The sequence below is a fragment of the Sinocyclocheilus grahami genome, unplaced genomic scaffold (assembly GCF_001515645.1).
Source record: "Sinocyclocheilus grahami isolate Dianchi unplaced genomic scaffold, SAMN03320097.WGS_v1.1 scaffold772.1, whole genome shotgun sequence".
Taxonomy (NCBI): domain Eukaryota; kingdom Metazoa; phylum Chordata; class Actinopteri; order Cypriniformes; family Cyprinidae; genus Sinocyclocheilus; species Sinocyclocheilus grahami.
Genome location: NW_015505951.1, coordinates 1,404,518 through 1,430,630, shown reverse-complemented (window position 1 = coordinate 1,430,630; position 26,113 = coordinate 1,404,518). Strand labels below are relative to the sequence as shown.

Here is a 26,113-nt window from a genome sequence, read left to right as displayed (position 1 = left end):
CTGTATAGTTTCAAGAGACATTATGATAATATTTATGTGAATACCAGGTCATAGAGGGATAAACAGCAATGAAGTGGTGATTGGGTTAGCAAAAAAGGCTTTGGAAATTGAAGAGGTCATGAACATTTCACATCACACAGAACATCAGCTTTATGAAATAACAAGAATTAGGATAGCAAAGACGAGCACCAAAAAAAGAAAGTAGGTTCGGGCACACCAAGCTTAATAAAACACTGAAACTAATAAATAACATCCAATGTAGAATAGAGGAGTCAGTAGAATTTGATTCTGTCAAAGGTATTCTTAGGAACAGGAAATATTTAAGAGGGATCTCAGAAAAATGGGAGAGAAAGAATTAAATCTTAAGAGTTCAATTGCATATGGATTAGGAAGTGCATTCCATTATTTAAAGAAAACAGAGCTGATTAAAAGAATTTTGATTTAAATAGTTTTTTTTTTCTCTCTTTCTTTCTTTTGGGTCCAATAATGGGTAAACTCTGGTCCACACTCCAACACAGTAGGTGGCGATAATGCATCTTAACGTTGGTGCCACTCGCCATAAAACCAAAGAAGTTTTAACATTTTACATCGCCGAAATGTGGGCAAGGGGATTTCGAATATCAGTGGAAAAAAACTAAAATAGTATGTTTTTCAAAAAAGAAGAAAACACCAGTTGTTAAGTTAAAATTGTATGAGCAAAAACTGGAGCAAGTATCTGAATTTAGATTTTTAGGTATTTGGTTGGATTCAAAGATAACATTCAATGGAAAACATGAGTCTGGACTTTGTGGTAAATGTGATCTTCCTGAAACAGTTGAACATATTTTAATAAAATGTAAAGGATATGACAACGAAAGAGTACAACTTACAGAAGCACTTCATATAGAAATAAATCAGATCTCACTTCAGAAATTGTTAAATAAAGATGTGACTATAGAAATGTTTCACACACTATTTAAGTATCTCAAAGATACAGAGTTAATAAACAGGATTTAAAGAATCACTATAAATTTTTTTTTATTTTTATTTTTTATTATTATTATTATTATTTTTTTTTTTTAGTTTTTAGTTTTCCTTTAACGTCATTGCTCCACACTCCACCCTAGTAGGTGGCGGTAAATGCACCTAAAGCTGGTTTGCCAACCGCCATAAAACGTCAAAGAAGAAGAAGAAGAAGATTTTCCATCGCCACGCCCGTTTTTCAACTTCATTTGTCTGGAAGGCCGCCATTTTGTCCTTGTACAATTTCTCCATAGAAGCAATGTGAGTTATGTATTTATTATACAAATGTATAAGTTTGTAAACCTTCATATGATTTTCATGCCTTTTTTATGTTAGACTGGTAGTTACAGCTTTTTGGAGAGTCAAACTGGAAGAAAGTAAGTTCCAGATGGAGCTAGGCGAATTTTGCTAAGGTAATTTCAACAATGCTAGGTAATTCATATGATTTTACTTCAGTTTTTTTACAATAAAGCACAACTATGAGCATACCATTTCAAAGGAATTATTGACAGGTTTTACTCTCAGGGACTTGATGGTATTAGAAAATTATAATGAAAGACCAGAAACTGGTAACCAAGTTCTTCAGAATATCTTCTTTTGTGTTTGGCACAAGAAAGAAATGAATACATGTTTGGAATAACCTGAGAGTGAGTAAATTATAGAATTTTCATTTTGGGGTAAACTAACGCTTTAACATACTTGTTGCTGAAATGATTGAAGTACACTGGGAAGAATTTTAATATAATTGATTTGTTAACTTACAGAAAAATGTATACTTCATGTTTAAATTTATTGTTTTTGCTATTTGTGGTTTTAGGAGCACTTCTATGAAGCATCAAGTGGCTCAGGGTACCTGGCTTGGCATTTAAAGAATTTGCAAAGTACAGATTAGATCCTGGTAATGGTAAGATTTAACAGGTGACTTATGATGATATAACTAATAACTTAACAGATAACTAGTAATCTTTGTTGCAGTTTGGCATTACTAGAGTTTCTGTGCTTCATAACATTCATTTCGAATTTGTCCAGTCAAATTACTTTACAGAAGTACATTTTTATAAAATATATATATATATATATATTTTCACTTATTTCAAACAAAATGAGTTGTCAAACCGATGGGTAGATGTTTTATTGCCATTTCATTTTAGACTCAACAGGGAAGGACATCTCTGCCTATCACCTGTCCCCAACATTACAAAGCCACAATAAGAGAACAAAGATCAGCCTCCTTCAGGCAACTGGCTATTTAGCGAGATTCCTTAAGGTGTGAGCCTGAATCTATACTTAAAAGGTTAGCTCAGACTTTCTTTCATCTTCAGAACACAGATATTTTTAATAAAATTTGAGAGCTTCATGTCCCTTCATTGACAGTCCACTCAACTACCTTTCAAGCCCAAGAATGTTAGCCTATAAAGACATCATTCAAGTAATCAATGTGACTCCAGTAGTTTATCATCAGTGTTATTAAACTACGCGAGTTCTGTGTTTGCAAAAAAATTACCACTTTATTTACAAAAAATATAAATCTCCACTGTGCGATCAGAGAAAATCACAATGCATGCATGTTGTGTTGATGTGAGAGCAGATGTTTTTGTGTGAACATGCATTGAAAATGTGAATTTTGTAAATGGGGATGAATTGTTTTTTGCACAAATAAAGCACTCGTGTTGCTTCATAGAATTGAAGTTAAACCACTGGAGTCACATGGATTACTTTTATGATTCTTTGTTCCTTTTTTTACTTGGAAATAAATCAATTCAAAAGTCTGAATCTAACCAAAATAGTTTCTTGTTTGAGTTGCAAAAGTCCATGTTGATTGAACCTTTTCCATCATAAACTTGCTGTATTTATAGAACAGAAATAGCATTCACTTTAATTGGTCTGGTGTTGTGGCAGTTTTCTATTTCAATAATGGTATGAGACAAAAGTCTTTTGAAGATTTATTTTCTTGCAAGAAAAGGTCAACAGTCATACAGATTGGCTTGCAGAGTGTGACAAAGAGGCAACACCCCAACTCAACATTTATACCTTCATCAAATCTGGATGCTTTGATCTCATCCGATCATAATGCATATTCAACATATATGTCCATTTAAGGTGTCTAACTATGTCCTCCAGATGCGTTTCTAAGAAGCCAGGACGTCTAAAAAGCTGACATAACATATTCTTGTCTCTCACTTGTCTTGCACTTAGATTTCCTGTTATGTCTCGTCTGTCTCATGACAAACTTAAGCACATTAATTAGACATTCAATAAAGAAAGAACACTCATAGTGTAAAGCAAATAAAACTATTAATAATATGAATAAAAAATAAGATTTCCTCCACATCTGGTTTTGTGTTGTCTAGGTAGGAACCAGCATTCCAGTATTTTTGGAGTAAGTTGAATCTGCACAGCCCTTCCTGTGAAACAACTATATGCGCTGAACTTTACTGTTTGCAACTGTAACACAACTGATCCACATATCCTGCGATTTTTCATCTGCTCAATGTTGTTGAAACAAGCACTGCCGTGCCGTGTTGCAAAGTCGTAGGTATTGACTCCGCTTCTGACATTTAGCAACTTAGACACAGTACTTACATTCACTGACATGTACAGGGCTTGAAGTATTACAGACCATCTGATTAGCAGCTTTCATATTATTTCTGATGACAGAAATGTGCATTCATCATTTATTTTAAAAGTGAACCTTCCATGATGTAAATTGGCTTGTGCATTAATAAAGAAAAACTGTTTGCATTTTGCCTTTAATTTGAAAAGACTGTGATCCCAGACTAAAGTTTAATTAAACATTATGGATTGTTTTAATGTACTCTCAATGTTGTTATTAATGTCACTCTGCAAGTTGTCACACATTTTTTTCATCACTGTCAACCCTCCTAATTTAACCTGGTTGGAATACAGTAACATCAACTCGTCACACTGAAGTTAAAAAATATCCAGCGTTAAAATACATCTTAATAATGTTAAATTGTCACTCTTTACTCTGTTTTGAAGATAATTAACTCCCTGTGGTGTGGACCAGAGTTGTTTTACAGTGTAAATGTAACTCTGCCTTAGTGTTATCACTCTTAAAAATGTTACTTTGATTTTGAAAAGTTTGAGACAATATGTTCACTCACTCAGAGCTGATTGTAACGCTAAAAGAGTTGAATTAACACCAATTAATTTGCTGTGCAGAACAGGAATGTGCTAGATCATTCATTTGCATTGTACATGTTGACCAGGCCATTATCTTAAATTGACACAGCAAACCCACACTGTGTGTAACAAATGGGGAGATTTGGGGTGTGGTGGGATTGTTAAGATAAACCTCAGGCTCTACCTTCAAGGAACAGGTCCTCCCACCCTAATGACTGCTGCCTGTCTGAGCAGTAATGTGTCATCTATTTTATATCCTGGAGGACAAAGAGATTGTCAAGAGGGGCTGTTTACTATCAACATATGCTGTGGATAAATATGCTGTGCACTTGGGTGACAGTAAAAGTAACTGCCCTTTTTTATGTTTTTATGTCCTTTAATTTGTATTGTTTCTATTTTCATAAGTGTGATTCGGGCCACTGTTTTTCTATATACAGAGTTCTCGCATGAAACTCTAGATGGCACAGTCCGATAGGTCTAGCTCAATCTGACCTGGCAACATCATTGTCACATGGCAGCTGATTGGTTCTCTCCTGTATCGGTAGCCAATGAGCTTACTGCTCAATATTTAAATACCTGGCTTTTGTTTGCTGTAGCAGTTTGCAGCGCACTTCAGAAACCCTCAACCTTCCCCAGCTCCGCCTGTATAGATCTGCTACAGGGTGATTCATGTATGCAATATGGAGGTTATTCATATGTGTTATATGTGCAGCAGCAGTATTTCTTACATGCTTACAGCAGCATGTTGTGGATGTATTGGCAGTAGCAAGTCTCGGTACTTGCTCTGCCGCAGCAGCAGCGTAGTAGATCTATTCCGCCAAGACCAAATACATTAACATTGTCATGTACATTACCATGCCAATCCCTCCAAGAGTTGTCATGACAGAAATGTCTTTAGAACTATATTTCTTTAACACTTACTTGTAAGTTAAAAATAGTTGTTGCTGTTTCATATTTTTGTGAAAAAGGTAATACGGGATTCAGCATTCTTAACATTGATGATAATAATAAGAAATGTACCTTGAACACCAGATCAGCATAAATGATGTCTGGAGTAATGGCTCTTGAAAATTCAGTTTGCCATCGCAGGAATAAATTACATTTTAAAATACATCCAAACAGAAAACAGTGATTTTAAATTGTAATAATATTTCACAATATTGCTGTTTTTACTGTATTTTTAATCAAAGGTATGTAGCCTTGGTGAGTATATAATATGCTTTTCAAAAACAATAGAAAAATCTTAATTTGTGTAGTGTATCTCTATATATGTGTATGGGTATTGTGCAGTCGGGGTCATTTTACTACATTTATACAGATGTGTATGTGACAAACTTGGAGCTTAAAACTACATACCGCAAGGATATTATAAAAACAAAAGTGTCCGCTGTGATCTTGAAACAGAAACAAGTGACTAGTGAAGTAAATATCTTGATGTCATAAAATCCCTCCCTGAGAACCGATAGCCAGCCCTATATCTTCAGTTTCTGCCTTGTGACGTCACACCCATTTCCAGTAAGATTTGGTAGAGACTACCTGAACTTAAGGCTGAACGTCAGCTATACTTCCTTATTTGTTAATAGCACTGTCAGACCGTCTACGATTGTTCCGCTCCTGAGCAGACTAGTATTGACTCAGGGGGAGGGTATTTAATCTACAGAGGCATTAAGTCACAAGACAACTACATGCCTCTAGCTATAAGGCTCAGTAGGAGATGGGAGGTCCTCTTATGCATTACTAAGCAACAAAAGGCTCAGCGCAACACAAGACCAGTCTTGTCCTATGGCTGCGAAACCAAGGTGCTATCAGACGGTTCGGCATTGCAGTTGCTTTCTCTTCCAAATCTGGGAAGACAAGTCATGATGCACTATGAACACGACACCGCAAGCAAACATGATACCGAAAGTTGTACAAGCATAAACATTTCATGGAGGCTAAAAGCCCTTTTCGATAATGATGGGCTTTTAACGCTGATGGACATGAGAAGTCAATCATTGTGAAGGGGGAAGGGAGCATTGGAGCTGGAGTACATGTTGACAAAGTTTATTAGAGTTTATACCCATTAACAAATAAGCAACATCTTGTACATTGTGCTGGTTAAAAGCTCTCATAATAGCATGCAATTGCATTCGTAATTATTCGCACAGGAAATATTGATTTGAGTGAAAGAGTCATAGTATCGAAGCAGAGCACTTTGAAGTGGATGAGTGGCTTTGATAGTGTAATGCGGAACTGGTTTCTCCATAGCGAGATAAGCTACCATCCCCCACAGTTTTTTTTTTACAGCACCTCGCCCAGCTTTAAAAACTCACCTAACATCTCCAAACTTGTTTGTTAAAATCACATAACACAGCTCAGAGGACATTGAAATGTTCCTCTTTAGAGAGTTTTTCCGGAAAATCCTACCAAACAAAGCTGAGAACAGTTGAAGTGATTGTACTTGCAAATGCCACTTTTGAAGTGTTTTAAAATATGAATTCTCTTTACACTGAAAGGCAATTTTTATTCCTAACAGAGGACAACAGTAAATGATATGAAAGCAAAGAGCATTTCCGCTGGCGGCAGGCAGACAGAGCACAGTGTCTTTTTGAACAAAAACAGTACTGCGTAATCATTAACTTAGACCTCCACTGCTGACCTTGTAACCAGTGTAAATGATTTCACACTGAAAGCTATTTATGGATGTGCATCAAACTAGTGGCACAGGCACTCAGTAAAAATAACTCTTCTTCAATTGCAATGATTCAACTTAAAATAGTATGGACTGCACTTGTGAGAGTGCTTTTATTTTGCATTGTTATGATTTGATTCATTTTTTTAATTGAAATTCTATTATGTGCAAAACAATTTAAGTGACCATTTAAACTATTGAAATGAAATTTACATTTAGAATTTCTTAATATCTTCATCTTGTGCTTGAAAGTGCACAAGGAAATCTGACTTTTTGAAAGAATTACAAAGTCCACAATTGTGATGTATGCAATTTGATATTTCCTTTTTATAATACGTTAATTTATTTTTTTATTTCAAAATGTATTTGCATGTTTAAATAGGAGTTTAGTGCACTGATTATTAGTAGCAACAAACATTTTTGTTAGTACAATAAGTCTGCACACAGTCAAAATAACTACATTTATTTAGACCCAATGTCATGGCCTAAAAATTTAAATCATGTTGGCAATGAGGCACACATTCAAATCCAAGGCTACTCTTGCAGCAGCACTCATGATATATTAACCAAACTTAAATAAAACAGAACGTGTGAAGACAAGGCAGAGATGTCTTTTCAAGCAAAAAAAAGGTTCCCATGCCGAAAACTATTTCTCTCTCTTTCTAAAAGATACACCGCTCAGAACAGCCTTTGGCTCAGTCTGGGAACGGTATGCAGGCATTGGTCACATTCTACTCAGAGCATATAATGTTTTCTCCTGCAATATTTGTCCTCTGGGCTTATCTACAGCCAGAGATAAGCGGACTCCAAACAAATGATTAACAAAATATTCATTGTCTTCTTTCCTAGGTGCTCAGATAAATTTCAAGCCTTTCTCCAAATTCACATGGAAACACACTGAAACTGTAGACTTTTGGTTTTAACAAACTTTAATTTGCACTCGCTATACCTAACTAAAATCTGTTATATGTATGTGTATACATTTTTAAAACCCTCACTAAATAGTGCTTTTTCTTTTAGTCTAGGGTTGTCGTCATGTTACAAAGTCAATGGTTCTCTACTACAAAGTACTACAAAGACATATATTAGAGAAACACATTAAAGCCTACTTTAATGCCAAGCAAGGACAGAGAGCACCTATTACAACAATTCTCAGTTACTTCAAGGATGAAGAATACAATGTGTTCCTTTGTAAGGGGTTTTTAAGGGCAGCTGAATAACATTCATATTTTTGAGTTTTGTGAGAAGAAACAAACTCTCACAGTTACAGTACAGTTTAGTGACCTAGTATGTCGGAAGAAAACCAAGTCATAAACATTCCTCCTGCAAAACTTAATTTCTAAAATTAAAAATTTAAATAAGGAGGTTGGTTTTGTGTTTAGCTAATGACCTTACCCTGACAAAAACAACAGAAACTGAGATTTATTCTCTCCTGACGTATAATTACAATGATAATGGAGGAGCCATTCAATCTGGTTGTTTACAAAAAGAGAAATAAAGCACTAAGAAAAGACTTAAGAAACTTTCTCCTGAAACTACCAAGATCTGTTGAAAACAAAATGCTTATGTTAAAGGTATTGTGATCACACTGGAAACTCATGATCAAACTCGGCTTATGAAACCCAGGCTATCTTGGGGGCCTGAGGCATCCCAAGCTGAACAGAAAGTATACAAGGGGCACTAGCAGACATGCTGTTTTCTGTTCTCTCACTCGCAATTAGTTATGGATATCCGCGTAATCCGTTAAATCAATGAATATATTAAGGTCAATAATATAATACAAAGCAAGCATTATGGGCCTTTTTAGGGAGGTTATTGTGGGATTGTTGGGGGATGGGGCCTGATGACTCTACCAAAAGTCATAATAATTGCGTCAACCTTAAAGTAAATCATCAGGGTCACAAGAAATACAGATTAAATGAGTAACTACTATGGAAGATGTGCAATATGATTAACTGGAAGCTAAAGCTAAAATTGTTCAGAGTTCACATGACTACATGTATACGTGAATGGGATGCATTGGGAACAGACGTGTATAGCTTACTGTATATAAGCAGACTACACTGAGCCAAGCACAAACACGAGGTTACTATGTTTATTTCCCACATATTAGCATATAACTCAGTAGAGTGTTCTATAATGTGTTTATTTTTCATATGTAGTTTCCGTTGGTAGGTGGAGCCTATAAACAATTTCCCTTACCAAAGCATACATTTTCATATTTTACAGGAACAATATAGTTTGATCTTTTTGTTTTAGAAAACGAGTTCTTTAAATCTGCCAGCAGATGTATCGTTCCTAATCCATTTCAACATCAGAACAGCCTATGGCAGGGGGATTTTTTTCAGCGTTGAATTCATGAATGGAGTTTTTCACTTCAGCGCAGTGAGTGAACAGCAGCTGCACAGTCTTTTAAAGAGTTGAGTGAGATGTTATCTAGGGTGTTTGAGAAGCGACTGGTCTCGTACACTTCAGCAGTGTCCACATTTCACACGTAGTTCACTAATCCGGGGATTTTCGAATATTTAAATCTTCCATTTTTTTCTTTTTTTACCTGTTAGGAGTGTCTAAAAGGCATACATACCCATATGTGGACATGGGAGCCTAATTACCGGATGGGCGAGGTCACCTGGCTGCGTCAGATCCGAAGCTACCTGCTGAAGACCATTTCCTCAATTTGCGGCTGTTGAGACGCTGGAAGGAACAGCTGTGTTATACTTTAAATACTTCGAAGGATTAAGACGCTGAAGGATTTTTTTAGGCTTTTAGCGTGTCGAATGGCTTGTGTAAGGATTGTGCGATTGGGAGTTATCGTTTTTCTTTGTCAGGTAAGTTTTTTTTTTTGTTTGTTTTGTTTTTTGATCGTCGAGTTGGCTAATACTGAAAATGGACGCGCAGTTTCGGACAATGAAGTCTTCGGTTTGTTATACTTTTTGTCTTATTTGTTTTATTCATTTATTTGTTTGTTGTCAGGTATTGTCGTGTGGATATGCGGGTGCTTTTTCTTTTAGTCTAGGGTTGTCGTCATGTTACAAAGTCAATGGTTCTCTACTACAAAGTACTACAAAGACATATATTAGAGAAACACATTAAAGCCTACTTTAATGCCAAGCAAGGACAGAGAGCACCTATTACAACAATTCTCAGTTACTTCAAGGATGAAGAATACAATGTGTTCCTTTGTAAGGGGTTTTTAAGGGCAGCTGAATAACATTCATATTTTTGAGTTTTGTGAGAAGAAACAAACTCTCACAGTTACAGTACAGTTTAGTGACCTAGTATGTCGGAAGAAAACCAAGTCATAAACATTCCTCCTGCAAAACTTAATTTCTAAAATTAAAAATTAAAATAAGGAGGTTGGTTTTGTGTTTAGCTAATGACCTTACCCTGACAAAAACAACAGAAACTGAGATATATTCTCTCCTGACGTATAATTACAATGATAATGGAGGAGCCATTCAATCTTTTATACTTTAAATACTTCGAAGGATTAAGACGCTGAAGGATTTTTTTAGGCTTTTAGCGTGTCGAATGGCTTGTGTAAGGATTGTGTTAGGAGTGTCTAAAAGGCATACATACCCATATGTGGACATGGGAGCCTAATTACCGGATGGGCGAGGTCACCTGGCTGCGTCAGATCCGAAGCTACCTGCTGAAGACCATTTCCTCAATTTGCGGCTGTTGAGACGCTGGAAGGAACAGCTGTGTTATACTTTAAATACTTCGAAGGATTAAGACGCTGAAGGATTTTTTTTAGGCTTTTAGCGTGTCGAATGGCTTGTGTAAGGATTGTGCGATTGGGAGTTATCGTTTTTCTTTGTCAGGTAAGTTTTTTTTTGTTTGTTTTGTTTTTTGATCGTCGAGTTGGCTAATACTGAAAATGGACGCGCAGTTTCGGACAATGAAGTCTTCGGTTTGTTATACTTTTTGTCTTATTTGTTTTATTCATTTATTTGTTTGTTGTCAGGTATTGTCGTGTGGATATGCGGAGGAGTCGGTATGTACACCTGGATTTGAGTCGGAGTTATTCGTTTTTAAAGTGCACAGAGATCACCTTCACATGGGGAAAAGACTTGGAAGAGGTAAGTTAGGCTGTTTTCACATCTCATTAAAATGCTAAAGCAACTGAACGTCGTTTAAAAAAAATATATAAAAATATATATTTTTTAACGAGGCAGAGTAACGTAACGTACACTAACTCGGCCTGTTTCAAAAACGCGATGCTAACTCTTACGTTAAATCTGGTCTCGCCTTAAATTTGATTTTGTCGCTAGTATTTCGTTATACGGCTATCTTGTCGCATGTAGGACATTTACTGGACATGTTCAAATTCATATTTCAGTTCGTAGAAAACTCTCTGTACTTTAACACTTTTGATAGCCACACGTTCTTTGGTAGCAGGTAAGTTTCGTCCTTCCTGGTGTTGGAAAGCTCACCAGTGATCGAGGTAAACAGTTGTTGTTGTTATTGTTACGGTACATTTTTAATTAAACCGCATTTTAGGTGTCATGTCAGGAGTTAAATCAAAGTCTCTGAAATATCATGTTTAAGTGCTTACTGAAGCGTGAGATTTCCGACTTTGCAGGTGTTGTGAAATGTGACCGATTCGGAGCCAGTGAGTTTCTGTGGGTGTGGGACCAGGAGATTAGGGTCAACAAATTTAACATTAAGCATTTTTTTTTCTTTTTTTTAATCTTTGAAATTATCCTAGTTATTTTTATTTTTGTAATGCCATGTATTTTACATTTCTAACACTTATCATTTATTTAATGCAACTGGTTTTGCGTGTGGTGTCATGTCTGTTCCCCAGTCAGGTACTTTCCATAAAAAGTGATGCCAGTTAAAGACTGTATGTGGTTTTAGTTTTGATTTTTATCCTCTGATCTCACAACATGACTTAATTTAAAACATTTAAGCTTCATGCTTGCCATATACTGATTTATCCTTTCATACGATTTTTTTTTTTACCAGATTTGGTTTCTTATTGCAATTGATCTGTAGTTTATCTTGAAGGGAGCATCCTTTCAGTGTCCCACTAATGGTGGCTTGTTCTTAAGGGCTGATTGGTTTCACCACTTCCTTTCAGACCACTAATGGATGGCAGCACTGCCATCGCAAAACCTCTGTATAGTGGGATAGTGTTTGTTTAAATGAATTATGCTGTGTAGTTTTGGTAAAAGGACTGACCGAGTATGCATTATTCTGAAGCTGAGAAATGGTGGACATAAAGCGTGCCTGTGAGTTATGACGCATTTAAAACATAGGACTTTATATTATAAATCGAAATTCTTTATTATGATGGATGCAGTGCTTTGTCTTAGGTACCCTCAAAACCCCATCAGTAGCTATGTTTCCATCCACATTTTTTTTTTATGCAAGTTTTGGGATATTGCGTAAATAAAACTCAATGGAAATGCCAATACAAAATATTAAAATGTGCATATAAAATGAACACGCTAAATTGTGGTAGGTTTATTTTTTATCCAGTAAGACATGCTAATAAAAAAAGTTGGAAGCACATTTACCGAATAAGTTTCTTGATGTGCAACAAACTTACTGGCTTTGCTTCAGCAGATCATGTAATTGGATAACTGCACTAACCAGCTCACCAGTCTCATCGCCTACCTTCTCAAATGGTATTTTAATACATTTGGAATGTCTGAGCCAAAGTCTGTCATCAAAATGATTTGGTTGTAATTACCTACCATAACCGTCTCACACAATTGCATTCACAAACATCAGAATAGATGAAAACTTAAACCCTTTCATCAAATATGAGATTTGTTCTTTCAAACTAATACAGGGTGGCAGCTTTATTGTTATAAATTGCCCATTATTTCAATGAATCTCTTAAACCATTATTATTGTGGGTGGAAAAACAAACTTGGCAAGTAGCTTCCCCTTATGCTTAAACAGCATCTGTTAGTTTATTGGTTTGAAAAGTTTGATGGATTGAAAGTTGTGAAGAAGTGAGGCTGTGCTGCTGTAAGTGTCATAAATTGACTATTTTCTTTAACTTTCAGTAACTTTCAATAACTGCGATGGAAGAGCAAGAACACTCTTTCAGTCCGTTGACAAGCGGTTTGATGTGAACATGGATGGGACTGTAACGCTGAAGCGACAAGTGACTCTTCATGAAGGCCACAAGGTGTTTTCTGTGCACGCTTGGGACTCCAATGGCAAGAAACACACTGTATCTGTCAAAGTTGAGCGTATCCACCATCATAAGGAACATCACATGGATACGGTCATGAACATCTCTCCAGAGGTACAAACGCATTTAATGCAAGAAGCTGCTGTGCAATACAGTGCAAGTCTGACCTCTACTGGGCACTTCAGTTTTTGTTTGGTACTTTTTTGTGGTACTTCAAATGGATAGTTATTCATTTCTGTACATGATTACAATTAATTATTGAAGACGTGCTAAATTCATTCAGTTTTCCATCCATACTGATGAATGTCATTTGTCGCAGCCCATTGGTCTCATAAACACAAAATGAGTCTGCAGATGCTTCATTCATGCAGTGCTAAAATCTAATGCATAAGATTTCCTAAACTTTGTTCTGTATTCTGCTCCATTTATTGTACATAGTGGAATAATGTACATCAAGCTAGGAAACGAAGGGTTCTCAAATGAACCTAAATTGATTTATTAAATGGCGGTCCAAAATTTTACCCCCCCCCCCCCCCCCCCATTTATTAATACTGTTTTTACCAGAACAATTTTAGTAGTCAGTAGCTGTAATAAACATTTTCATGTTCAAAAGTTTTGTTGCCTTGGTCACGCACAGAAATTAGCAAATGTTGTTTTTCGTATTTACTACTACAAAATCTGCACTCTTTAATTGTAAACAAAAATGGTTTATCATTCAGTGTCTTTTATTAACATTTAACTTAACATTTTTAGATGGAATCGCCTGATCAGGTTCTGACTTTTCCAAAGTCTTCGACGGGTCTAAAGAGAGCAAAGAGAGGTTGGGTTATTCCTCCGTTCCATGTGCCTGAGAATAGCAGAGGGCCGTTCCCGATGAAGCTGGTCCAGGTGAGTGAAAGTCATGAAAGAACTGTTCAGAATTAGATGTTTGAGAGAGAGTTTTGTCTGTCATTGACTTTCTCTTATTACTTTCTGTGTTTAGATAAAGTCAGACTTTGTCAAGGAAACTCAAATGGTATACAGCATCACAGGTGAAGGGGCAGATCAGGACCCAAAGGGACTTTTCACTGTTGAAAGATTATCAGGGAATCTCTTTGTCACTCAGCCACTCGACAGAGAAAAAAAAGCTTCATACAGAGTGAGTTGATTTTAATCTCATAACGTTTAAAATCAACATTTAGTTCTTGGTGTATTTCGGCACTAAACTGTCTTATCATTCTTAATTCTTTGAAAACTGTCCTCTTTTAATCCGATGAAATAGCTTGACACAGTTTTCTTGTCATATGTTTGCATGAGACCTTGCATTTTAATTTTGTATATCTACTAAAGATTAAGTTTGTTTTCTTTAGGACTACCCTTGAGTGTCAGTGTCTCAAAAGGGGCTTTCGCACAAGAGGAACCTTTTCATACTTCCTAGAACTATTGGCAGAAGTACTCGCTTTTTGGTGTGTTTGCATTGTAGGACCTAGGAACCGTTTTAGTTCCAGGAACGTTTGAGGGAGCTAAATTAGCTCCTACTTCAGAGTTGGGTCTAAAACAAACGGTTCTATAGGAACTATCAGTGATGTAAGTGTACACTAATTGGCCAAACGCACGTGTGAAACCAATTACCTGGTATTTTTAAAAAGCCATGTAAACATTTACTCCACAAAGATGGAAAACGGTGATAACAGCATTTACATGTTGTCTGCAGTGTTCTTTTCTCTGCTGCAATATGTAACACTGCAAGTTGTCATAGGAAATTGTCTCTTAGCCCAGCTTGCTCTTTCAATCGCATAAATTGTGCATTTACATTCGCTGTTATCACGAAACCCACAACGGACAACAAAAACCGCTCCGATCGCAGCGTCCTCCATTTACTGGTTGTTGACATTTGTAAATGGCACACATAAAGACGTCGCTGTCAGCCGCTTCAGAGTTCCTGCTGCTGGTGCAAATGCAACCAGGAAAACCCGAAGGAGAAATTGGTTCTTGAGGAACGACCCTGCTGGCTAATTCCTAGAACTAAGTTCCTAGAACTACGCGGTGCGAAAGCCCCTTAAGTTAATAGACATGGACTAAAACACAAAGAAACCAATTCATTATTTGCCCCTTAACATGCCCAAATTTCTTCTAATTTTTTTTAGCTTATAGCTCATGCTGTAGCACGTGATGTGGATAATGTAAAAGAAAGTCCAATGGAAGTTGTCATCAACGTGATTGACCAAAATGATAATAAGCCTGTGTTTACTCAAAATCCTTTTAATGGACATGTTCATGAAGCTGCTGGAAAAGGTAGGTGTATGGTGCAGTTTCTCAATTAAATGGCTTTTAGCTGTTTTTTCCCTTCAAATGCCTCTGCCGGTTTTTCCACCTAATAATTAGTCTTTATTTTCTCATCAAAGATCATGAGTTTATGACAGTCACAGCCACTGATGCAGATGACCCAGAAACGTACAACGGTATAGTCAACTACGCAATTGTCAGCCAAGAGCCACCATTTCCAAAAGCAAACATGTTTGATATCAACATTTTATCTGGAACCATTCGTGTGCGAGAACCAGACATGGACAGAGAGGTGAGAAGTGACATTTGATGAATCTCAAAGTGGTGATAAAATTACTTAATGTAAACAAACTTATCAGCTATGTTTCTTTTCAGCAATGGCCCAGATATACTTTGTTAATTGCGGCTGCTGACATGGAAGGAAAAGGTTCGTCAACCACTGGCACAGCTGTTATTACAATTACTGACAGCAATGATAACCCTCCTCAGTTTGAGCAAACTTCGGTAATGTATATTTATGTATTTAGAATTGTTTTACTCTACCACTTGTAGGTGTTTGTACTCATTAATTCTTATATACACACACCATGCATATCTTTTAGCACGTCGTATCTGTCCCAGAGAATAAAGTAGGGGCTGTAGTGGCCAAACTTGCAGTTTCTGATGGAGATGAAGTTGGATCACCGGCCTGGTCAACCAAGTATCGCATTATTAGTGGTGACAAGGGTGGGTTTTTCAATGTCAGTACTGGACCCACCCAGCTGGAGGGCATCATCACCACTGTTAAGGTACTGTGTGTTGCTCATATGTTTGCCCAGACAATTGGTTGTGATAACATTCTTTAGTAAAATACACTTTCTTTTCCGTTTAGGCCCTGGACTTTGAGAAGACCAAGCAGTACGTCCTGTCTGTGATTGTTGAGAATGATGATCTATTTGTCGGTTCTTTGCCCACTTCCACTGCCACGGTCACAGTGAATGTAGAAGACGTAAATGAACCTCCTGAGTTTAATCCAAAAGAGAAGGTTATCTTCAAACCTGAAGATGCACCAGTTGATACTGAATTGGTTACTTATACAGCCACTGATCCAGACATTGGAAAATCACAGAAGATAATGTAAGATATTAAATATTTTAATAATTTCCTTTTCTGATTGATTTCACTAGAAATGTCTTCAATGTTTTTTTTAGTGAACACAAATCCAATGGACTTCCATAGATGTGCTCTTCATAAATTCAGACCTTTTCTTTTACATGCTCTAATTTTTAAATTAGAGCATTTAGGTGTGAGTGCTTAGAAGACTACTAAATTCACTTCACTAGTATAACTTTTGAGAACCACCTTTCCACTGTCACAACTCTTCTACCCAGCCATAAAACCACAGCATATACTTTAAACTTCACATTTTTAAATCTCCATGTCTGGTCAAACCAACATTAAAAGGTTAGTTCACCAAAAAAATGAAGATTCTGTCATTTAATTACTCACCCTCATGTTGTTCCAAACCCATAAGGCTTTAGTTCATCTTCAGAACACAAATTGTTTTTGATGAAATACGAGAGCTTTCTGACCCTGTATAGACGGCAGTGTAACTACCATGTTCAAGGCCCAGAAAGGTAGTAAGGACATCATTAAAATAGTCCATGTGACCTCAGTGGTTCAGCCTTTTATGAAGCTACTAGAATACTCCATTTTGTTTTGGTACGCAAAGAAAACGACTTCATTCAACAGTTTCTTCTCTTCTGCATCAGACTTTGATGCATGCTCAAGACCGTACCACAGTTCAACATGCACCCATGTGCTTTCCTCTGACTGCAAACAAGCCGCAGCGCATCCGGGTTCTATGTCAGAATGACTGCTCCTGCGTCAGTAGCACCACACGCATGAGTCATGGTCCTCTTGTGAATGCACGTTAGAGACTGACACGGAAGAGAAGAATTGTTGAATAAAGATATTTTTTCTTTCATTGCTCACAAAGTGTTCTCATAGCTTCATAACTTTTATGGTTGAACCACTGATGTCATATGGACAATTTTAACAATGTCCTTCCTATGTTTCTGGGCCTTGAGCGTGGTAGTTCCGTTGCTGTCTATGCAGGGTCAGAAAGCTCTCATATTTCATCAAAAATATCTTAATTTGTGTTCTGAAGATAAACTAAGGTCTTACGGGTTTGGAATGACATGAGGGTGGGAAATTATTGACAATTTAAATTTTTGGGTGAACTATCCCCTTAAGTTTTTCTTGATGAACATTTCTCGTTAACTTTTTTTTCTTCTTTCTTCCAGGTATAAAATGGGCAATGATCCTGCTGGCTGGCTCAGTGTGTCTCCAGAGACTGGAGTGATTAAAGTCAGAACCCTTATGGATAGAGAATCCGTTTATGTCAAAGATGGAAAATACAGAGCTATCATTTTGGCCGTGGATGATGACGGTAATTTGTGTTTCTAGGTAGAAGGAATTCTTGCAGCATAGCCTTTTTCTAATATATTTGTGCTTGTGTGCAGCAGCATCTCCAGCAACTGGCACAGGAACCCTGATAATTGAATTGGAGAATGTAAATGACAACGCTCCTGTGATAAATGAAAGGAATGTAAGAGTTTGCAATCGTGGATCAGCCCCAGTTCTTCTCTCTATAACGGACAAAGATGGACCTCCTTATGGTGCACCCTTTAGCGTTGAGACCCAAGGAGAAACCAGTAAAAACTGGTCCACCTCAATGAATGACACATGTGAGCAGTTTCTAATGTTTTAAGAAATTCAACTAATTCTTTCACATTAAAATGGTTGGCTGGTTGGTAGTGGCTACATATGTCTAACTATTATAATGTGTCCATTTCAGCAACTGGTGTTTTTCTGCATCTCAAGTCTCAATTGGAGCAGGGGGACTACAATGTAGTCCTGAGAGTGTTTGATCAACATAAGCTGTATCAGGACAGCTCCATTCAAGCAACTGTGTGTGACTGCACAGGAGATGAAGTCCGGTGTTCTGACAAACTGGTAGCAGGGATGCCACTATCTGGAGTGCTTGGGATCCTGGGAGGAATCTTGGCTCTGCTGTGTATGTAGTTTCTCTCATGCATTGTGTAAACTAGCTGGTTTACTTGGTTGTCATAGTCAATGCAGTGGGCATACAGTAACTGTGTGCTCTGTATACTGATCATTTTAGCAACCGTAGTTTGTCTTCCAGGTGTTGTGCATAGAGACGGTTGGTGTATATAAACTATAGTGCAGAAATTGACTTTTCAGTTTAATTCCTTATTACCACTGAATTTTGAAGTTTGCTGTTGTGTTTCTTGTACCACAGTGCTCGTTCTTCTTCTGCTTTTGTTCCTGAGGAGGAAAAGCGGTACCAAAAAAGAACCCCTCCTTCCTGAAGATGATGTACGAGACAACATCTACTATTATGATGAGGAAGGCGGTGGAGAAGACGACCAGGTTGGTTTTAATTTCAATAATTTGATCAGTTTTTGATGGCTGAATTCATAGTGTTTGGTTAAACTTGAAACAAAATATTGACAGTCACGCATCCTGTTTTTAAAAACAATTATTGCAGTCAGATCTTGCCTGCAACGCTCAAGCATCATGTACAAATCTGTCTTTTTGCTTAACATCTTTTTGCAATATAAGCATTAGTGAAGCTTTGTGAAATGTGTTACGGAGTTCCATAGTCTGTAACAAGGCAAAGCCATCTTATAAAAATGCGTTTGGGTTCCATGTAAACTTGGCATTCAGATGTCAATGGTTCCAACCTGTGTGCAGTTACATTTGTAGTAGCTTGCGATGACTTTGACTTAATGTTTGGAAAACAAAAAGTAGCTTGAGACTATATACTGACCTTCTGCATGTAGCAGTTGGCTTCCTCTTTGCAGTTCTTTCATATCAAACACCCTTTCTGCACAGGATTATGATCTGAGTGTGTTGCATCGTGGCTTGGACAACAGACCTGAAGTGTTCCGAAATGATGTGGCACCCACTTTCCTGCCAGCACCTCAGTATAGACCTCGACCAGCCAACCCTGAGGAGATTGGGACGTTCATTGATGATGTAAGTAATTTTTAAAGTCTGTGTTTATATCTTTTTATAACCAGGTTTAAATATGACTAACACAACTTTGTACCACAGAATCTGAATGCTGCGGATAACGATCCTACAGCACCCCCCTATGACTCCCTCCTGGTGTTTGACTATGAAGGAGGAGGCTCAGATGCAGGTTCACTCAGCTCCCTCAACTCTTCCAGCTCAGGACACGACCAAGACTATGACTTCCTCAATGAGTGGGGCCCACGCTTTAAGAAGCTGGCAGACATGTTTGGCGGAGGAGAGGATTAAGATCCCCATTTTAAGATTTAATTTACTCCCCTCCCTCCTCTGTGCAAGAGGCACATTGGTGGTTTATAAGTGCAAAAATGAGAATGGTGATTTGCATGTGTTTAAAGTTGGAACTGGTGTAATAGCACTGTTCATGCATCAGCATAAACAAAGAATCTTTGACTTGATGTGTTTTCTTTTAATGGGAGCAGGTTTTTTTTTCTCATCCTCTCTTTAAATGAAGCTCCCAATTGAAAATACTTTGAATATTTGCTCTGATTGCTCAGTGGGTAAGAAGCTATAATATGGCATGAGATGTTTGTCCAAAGCTGTTTAACTGTATATTTTATGTAATGCTTTTTGTAACCTTTTGTTAACTATGGCATTAAAGATTGATCTAAAGCATGAATGATACTGTAAATTTACCATTTTTGAAAAGCACTGATTTTTCAAAAACTGTGATATTTGCAGGTGTCCTATTTCTGTCCTTTTTCCACTCTCAGCTGCAAGGATGTTCCTGACTTTTTTTGAAAATGTTTTTCTTTTATATAGTTATGATTGTTTAGGCATTGTTTTACACTGCATATTTTATTAAACAAATTACTTTTACTCTTTCTGTTTCCAAGTGTTCAGTCTACAGCACATCTCACAGTATACTGGAAGATGGGATAATCTTAGTTTTGACAATTTTTGTCATCGAGTCAAACTGTGGTAACACTTTATTTTGCAGTGACCGTGTTATACATATTACATGCATCAAGAACAGTAAATTATCCAGAAGAAAGCGCCAAATCCTAACTCTATAGTGAGTACATTCTGTAAAATTACAATTACTCGGTAATTATGCTGCAAAAAGGATACCAGATGGGATGTAACAAATGCTTATGAACAAGAAAAACCCAGCAGGATTACAATTTTAGTGGTTGTTGATAGCCTTGTAGGTAGTTATAACATTCTCTTCAAAGATAAGGCAGTGTCATTTCATTTCAGTTTCACTATACATGTATGCAGTTGTCAAAATGATGGGCCCCCTTGGTGAATATGCAAAGAAGGCTGTGAAAATTAATCTGCATTGTTTATCCTTTTGATTTTACATTCAAAAAATTTCACAAAATTCCATCTTTTCCTTGAAGTAAAACAAACAGTTGAAAGTGGTGGGGAAATTATGAATATTTTAGAACACCAGTGATTAGGAACATCAAACTGTCCAGCCATGGCTTCCTTTTTCACAGGAGAACAAATATGAGGAAACAAAATTCCCTTAAACATCCATCACAAATGAGCAAAACCAAAGAATATAGTTCTGATGTGCAGCAAAAGATTGTTGAGCTTCACAAACTAGAAAATGGCTAAAAGAAAATTGTCATGCATTTTAACCATTAGGGCAATAATTTAAGATCACCTAGAGATGTTACGAATCTGCCTGGAAGAGAATTGTCTTAATGCAAGGCGAGGAGAATAGTTTGAGTGGCCAAAGGCTCACAGCCGGAGAATGTTTTGAGAGGAAAAAAATAATAATCTGGCAAATTCACAATACATTTTTAAATAGACCAGATTCTACGGTAAAACCCAGCAGGATTACAATTTTAGTGGTTGTTGATAGCCTTGTAGGTAGTTATAACATTCTCTTCAAAGATAAGGCAGTGTCATTTCATTTCAGTTTCACTATACATGTATGCAGTTGTCAAAATGATGGGCCCCCTTGGTGAATATGCAAAGAAGGCTATGAAAATTAATCTGCATTGTTTATCCTTTTGATTTTACATTCAAAAAATTTCACAAAATTCCATCTTTTCCTTGAAGTAAAACAAACCGTTGAAAGTGGTGGGGAAATTATGAATATTTTAGAACACCAGTGATTAGGAACATCAAACTGTCCAGCCATGGCTTCCTTTTTCACAGGAGAACAAATATGAGGAAACAAAATTCCCTTAAACATCCATCACAAATGAGCAAAACCAAAGAATATAGTTCTGATGTGCAGCAAAAGATTGTTGAGCTTCACAAACTAGAAAATGGCTAAAAGAAAATTGTCATGCATTTTAACCATTAGGGCAATAATTTAAGATCACCTAGAGATGTTACGAATCTGCCTGGAAGAGAATTGTCTTAATGCAAGGCGAGGAGAATAGTTTGAGTGGCCAAAGGCTCACAGCCGGAGAATGTTTTGAGAGGAAAAAAATAATCTGGCAAATTCACAATACATTTTTAAATAGACCAGATTCTACGGTTAGATGAACTTTTACGCATGGTTGGATGTTCCATCAGGACACTGATACAAAACAAAAATCAAAATCAACGAAAGAATGGGTCACTGATCACAAAATAAAGGTTCTGCCATGGCCATTCCAGACCTGTGATAATCTGAACTCTGAACAAACTGCACCCTCATCAAGCATTATAGGAGAAGACTCAGAGCAGTTATCTTGGCAAATGGAGGTTGCAAAAAAGTGTTGAATAAAAGGGAGGCAATGACTGTAGCCAGCGTGTATTGGAGCTAAATATTTATTCCATATTGAGATTTCACCATAACCCCCCATTTTTAAGTATAAGTAGAGTAGAGTTTCCTTTGAAATCATTTTTACCTAGAAATGGATAGTACATTTCACAAATAATTGCAAGACAATAAGTGTCCAATTGAATTAAACATGACATTTTGAAGTAGAACAACTGAAATAATGTTTTCTTGTAAAACTCCAAAAGCTTTTTTTTTTTATTCAGCTGTGTATTTAAGATTGTTCTTGTAAGCTGTGGGGGTGGAAGGGACGACATCAGTTTTGCGCTGGGGCTCATACAATCTCTTTCTTCCATGGAACAACAAAAGGGCACGTTAGTGACCTTGCATTGAAGAAAATCGTTTTGGTTTGGAACAACTTGAGGATGAGAAAATAATGACTGTATTTAAATATTTGAGAAATATTTATCCCTTTAACAAGCTTTAAAAGACACTGCAAAGGCTAAAAAAATAGAAACATATATCAATATAAATAAAATAGAAACATACAGAAAAAATCTCACTTGATGCACATGTGAGTACACTAAGGGCACACTAGATGGCGATCAGACTTTCCAGTTTTATCAAACGTCTAGAATCTCTTCAAAGCATTACATTTGTAAGAGCAATTCATGTTGCTTTCAAAGGAAGGTATTGGCAACCTAGCTAACATTTTTTGTTTCCTGAATAGTTCTGCATGAGAACTTTAGTTTGCGGTTACTTCAAATAAATAAAGCTTCTAATAGTGCAGTATTTCAGTCGTGGTATCCAGTTAAGACACTTGAAGCATTTGTAAACTTCACTCCTCAGTCATAATGTCAGCCGTATGTCAGAACACAGATTTGACACTTGCAAGGCCCTTGATCTACTAAACTCTGGGACAGTGGTGCGATTGTGCATTAACGTGCCACTGGCATTTATCAACAACATTCTGTTATTACAATACATACATATTACGATAAGTCCTATCTATTTCTGTCAAACTGAGAGGTTGCAAAAGTCGTGATGACTCGTTCAGTAAGTGAATATATGTGCAGCTGATTGTGGGAATTTTGAAAGAGTGTATGTCAGCACTGACTAACGAACAGAGAGCTGATTGAGAAATGCAAGGTTGCAACACAGTATTAATGAGCTATAAATCACTATCATACATGAGCACCACCCTCCTGAAGTTGTGTCTGTTAAAAAATATAAAGAGTTGACATAAAATATAATAAATGATTGAATGGATGGATGGATGGATGGATTATAACCCACACAAAAATGTATATTTGTTTCCAGTTTTACTTGCAATTTTGAACGGAATTAAAATATTTGCTATACATTGTGTTAGCATTTTAAATTCAAATGTTTGGAATAAAATGGGGATCAATTGTGGCAGGAAGTGGTGCTAGAGAAGGGCATAGTAATTGTTTTGAACAAATACAAATGAAATAAATACATAAATCATGCACAAAATTCAAAACGCAGTTGTTGGCATGACAACACACCTACTTTTAAAACCCATTCAGACGTGGAGTAGGTTGTACAGTACTTTGTGCTTGACATTAATTAAAAGGTTCAGGGATGTTCATTTGTAACAAATATGAGAAGTTTCTAAAAGTTTCAGACACACAGCACAAAAAAAATAGCATTATAGATATTAAAATAAATGTGTTATAAGACTATCTTGTCTCGCCTATGCAAAAGAAAGAATATGAATGAAGTCCAAGTTGATCATATGGACTCTTAACATTTAATTTAATTTTGACATTTAAATTAAGATTATAGACGTTTCAGTGGGGCATTTCTGTTGTTGGGATAGAACAATACAATGAAGTGAAATAAACAACAAATGAGGAAAAAAATGTAAGATAACAAACACCAACTTATTTAAATTAGCCTGAGAAAAGTAACAAGTCACCTATGCCTTCTGAATAAATGATTTATTACTATTGTTTTTTTACCCCTCTATCTGCCTGGTCTTATAATATCTTATAGCTTCTATTAAGGTCTTCATAAAAAACAACAACAACAGCATGTTGTGTCAATTAGGTATTTTTATTTTATTTAATGGCATGTGAAATTGTAGCAAAAATGACAGTGATCTAACAACCGTTATTAGCAGGACACATTAATAAATGACAATTGACTCTGTCTCTGAACATAAATAAATACTTAAAGAAGTAAAACAAAAATAGAAACAGAAAATAGTGTAATGAAGACTACGTTCCAGTGAAATACTGTATTTTCACAATCCTCTATGATGCCTGTAAGTTAATCATTATGTGTATTTTGGTGTGAGTGGCAGTTTCTCTCTGCAGATGACGAGGAGGTTGTAGGATGTGACAGCATCTGAAATGCACAATTGAGTTTAGAGTTACAATGTGCCTCCTTCCATTTGTTTATGTAAAAACAATTGAACAGTTCAGATGCAAAAGCCTCTAAATGCCATCTGAAATTTTCTTCTAAAATTAGCATTTTTATCAGGCCCCTATATTTATGTTTTTCACTTTAACTGCATAGAAAATGACCTATACATTGCCATTAGACTAAAATAACTGAACCTAAACATAGCAGCCTGATATGATAAAAAATATATAAAAATGTATAAAAAATCGTGGTATCCAGTTAAGACACTTGAAGCATTTGTAAACTTCACTCCTCAGTCATAATGTCAGCCGTATGTCAGAACACAGATTTGACACTTGCAAGGCCCTTGATCTACTAAACTCTGGGACAGTGGTGCGATTGTGCATTAACGTGCCACTGGCATTTATCAACAACATTCTGTTATTACAATACATACATATTACGATAAGTCCTATCTATTTCTGTCAAACTGAGAGGTTGCAAAAGTCGTGATGACTCGTTCAGTAAGTGAATATATGTGCAGCTGATTGTGGGAATTTTGAAAGAGTGTATGTCAGCACTGACTAACGAACAGAGAGCTGATTGAGAAATGCAAGGTTGCAACACAGTATTAATGAGCTATAAATCACTATCATACATGAGCACCACCCTCCTGAAGTTGTGTCTGTTAAAAAATATAAAGAGTTGACATAAAATATAATAAATGATTGAATGGATGGATGGATGGATGGATTATAACCCACACAAAAATGTATATTTGTTTCCAGTTTTACTTGCAATTTTGAACGGAATTAAAATATTTGCTATACATTGTGTTAGCATTTTAAATTCAAATGTTTGGAATAAAATGGGGATCAATTGTGGCAGGAAGTGGTGCTAGAGAAGGGCATAGTAATTGTTTTGAACAAATACAAATGAAATAAATACATAAATCATGCACAAAATTCAAAACGCAGTTGTTGGCATGACAACACACCTACTTTTAAAACCCATTCAGACGTGGAGTAGGTTGTACAGTACTTTGTGCTTGACATTAATTAAAAGGTTCAGGGATGTTCATTTGTAACAAATATGAGAAGTTTCTAAAAGTTTCAGACACACAGCACAAAAAAAATAGCATTATAGATATTAAAATAAATGTGTTATAAGACTATCTTGTCTCGCCTATGCAAAAGAAAGAATATGAATGAAGTCCAAGTTGATCATATGGACTCTTAACATTTAATTTAATTTTGACATTTAAATTAAGATTATAGACGTTTCAGTGGGGCATTTCTGTTGTTGGGATAGAACAATACAATGAAGTGAAATAAACAACAAATGAGGAAAAAAATGTAAGATAACAAACACCAACTTATTTAAATTAGCCTGAGAAAAGTAACAAGTCACCTATGCCTTCTGAATAAATGATTTATTACTATTGTTTTTTTACCCCTCTATCTGCCTGGTCTTATAATATCTTATAGCTTCTATTAAGGTCTTCATAAAAAACAACAACAACAGCATGTTGTGTCAATTAGGTATTTTTATTTTATTTAATGGCATGTGAAATTGTAGCAAAAATGACAGTGATCTAACAACCGTTATTAGCAGGACACATTAATAAATGACAATTGACTCTGTCTCTGAACATAAATAAATACTTAAAGAAGTAAAACAAAAATAGAAACAGAAAATAGTGTAATGAAGACTACGTTCCAGTGAAATACTGTATTTTCACAAT

The 26,113-nt window shown here is 36.3% G+C and overlaps 1 protein-coding gene and 1 long non-coding RNA gene across 6 annotated transcripts; both read left to right on the top strand.

Moving 5' to 3' along the window:
• The first annotated feature begins 1,195 nt into the window (after positions 1 to 1,195).
• Positions 1,196 to 3,772, top strand: LOC107561435 (uncharacterized). Of its 2 annotated transcripts, none has more exons than XR_001605847.1 (5): positions 1,196 to 1,263; positions 1,339 to 1,415; positions 1,820 to 1,920; positions 2,154 to 2,296; positions 3,354 to 3,772. It is a non-coding gene; the product is annotated as an uncharacterized lncRNA (long non-coding RNA). The 2 variants fall into 2 exon arrangements; XR_001605848.1 differs by having other exon boundaries at positions 1,214 to 1,263; positions 1,347 to 1,415.
• A 5,702-nt stretch (positions 3,773 to 9,474) lies between these two features.
• LOC107561456 (B-cadherin-like) lies at positions 9,475 to 20,153 on the top strand. 4 transcript variants are annotated; one of them, XM_016245907.1, is made up of 17 exons: positions 10,314 to 10,332; positions 10,575 to 10,641; positions 10,785 to 10,899; positions 12,841 to 13,085; positions 13,725 to 13,859; positions 13,954 to 14,109; positions 15,098 to 15,245; positions 15,356 to 15,528; positions 15,612 to 15,740; positions 15,839 to 16,024; positions 16,108 to 16,352; positions 17,522 to 17,667; positions 17,741 to 17,965; positions 18,076 to 18,294; positions 18,541 to 18,671; positions 19,137 to 19,280; positions 19,359 to 20,153. In XM_016245907.1, the coding sequence occupies exons 2-17, from the start codon at positions 10,591 to 10,593 to the stop codon at positions 19,563 to 19,565; spliced, it is 2,655 nt and encodes an 884-aa protein (XP_016101393.1). In that variant the 5' UTR covers positions 10,314 to 10,332; positions 10,575 to 10,590; the 3' UTR covers positions 19,566 to 20,153. The 4 variants fall into 4 exon arrangements, with proteins under 4 accessions (XP_016101394.1, XP_016101393.1, XP_016101395.1 ...); XM_016245908.1 differs by lacking the exons at positions 10,314 to 10,332; positions 10,575 to 10,641 and adding an exon at positions 9,475 to 9,645; XM_016245909.1 differs by lacking the exon at positions 10,314 to 10,332 and having other exon boundaries at positions 10,470 to 10,641; positions 17,744 to 17,965.
• The last annotated feature ends 5,960 nt before the right edge of the window (positions 20,154 to 26,113 follow it).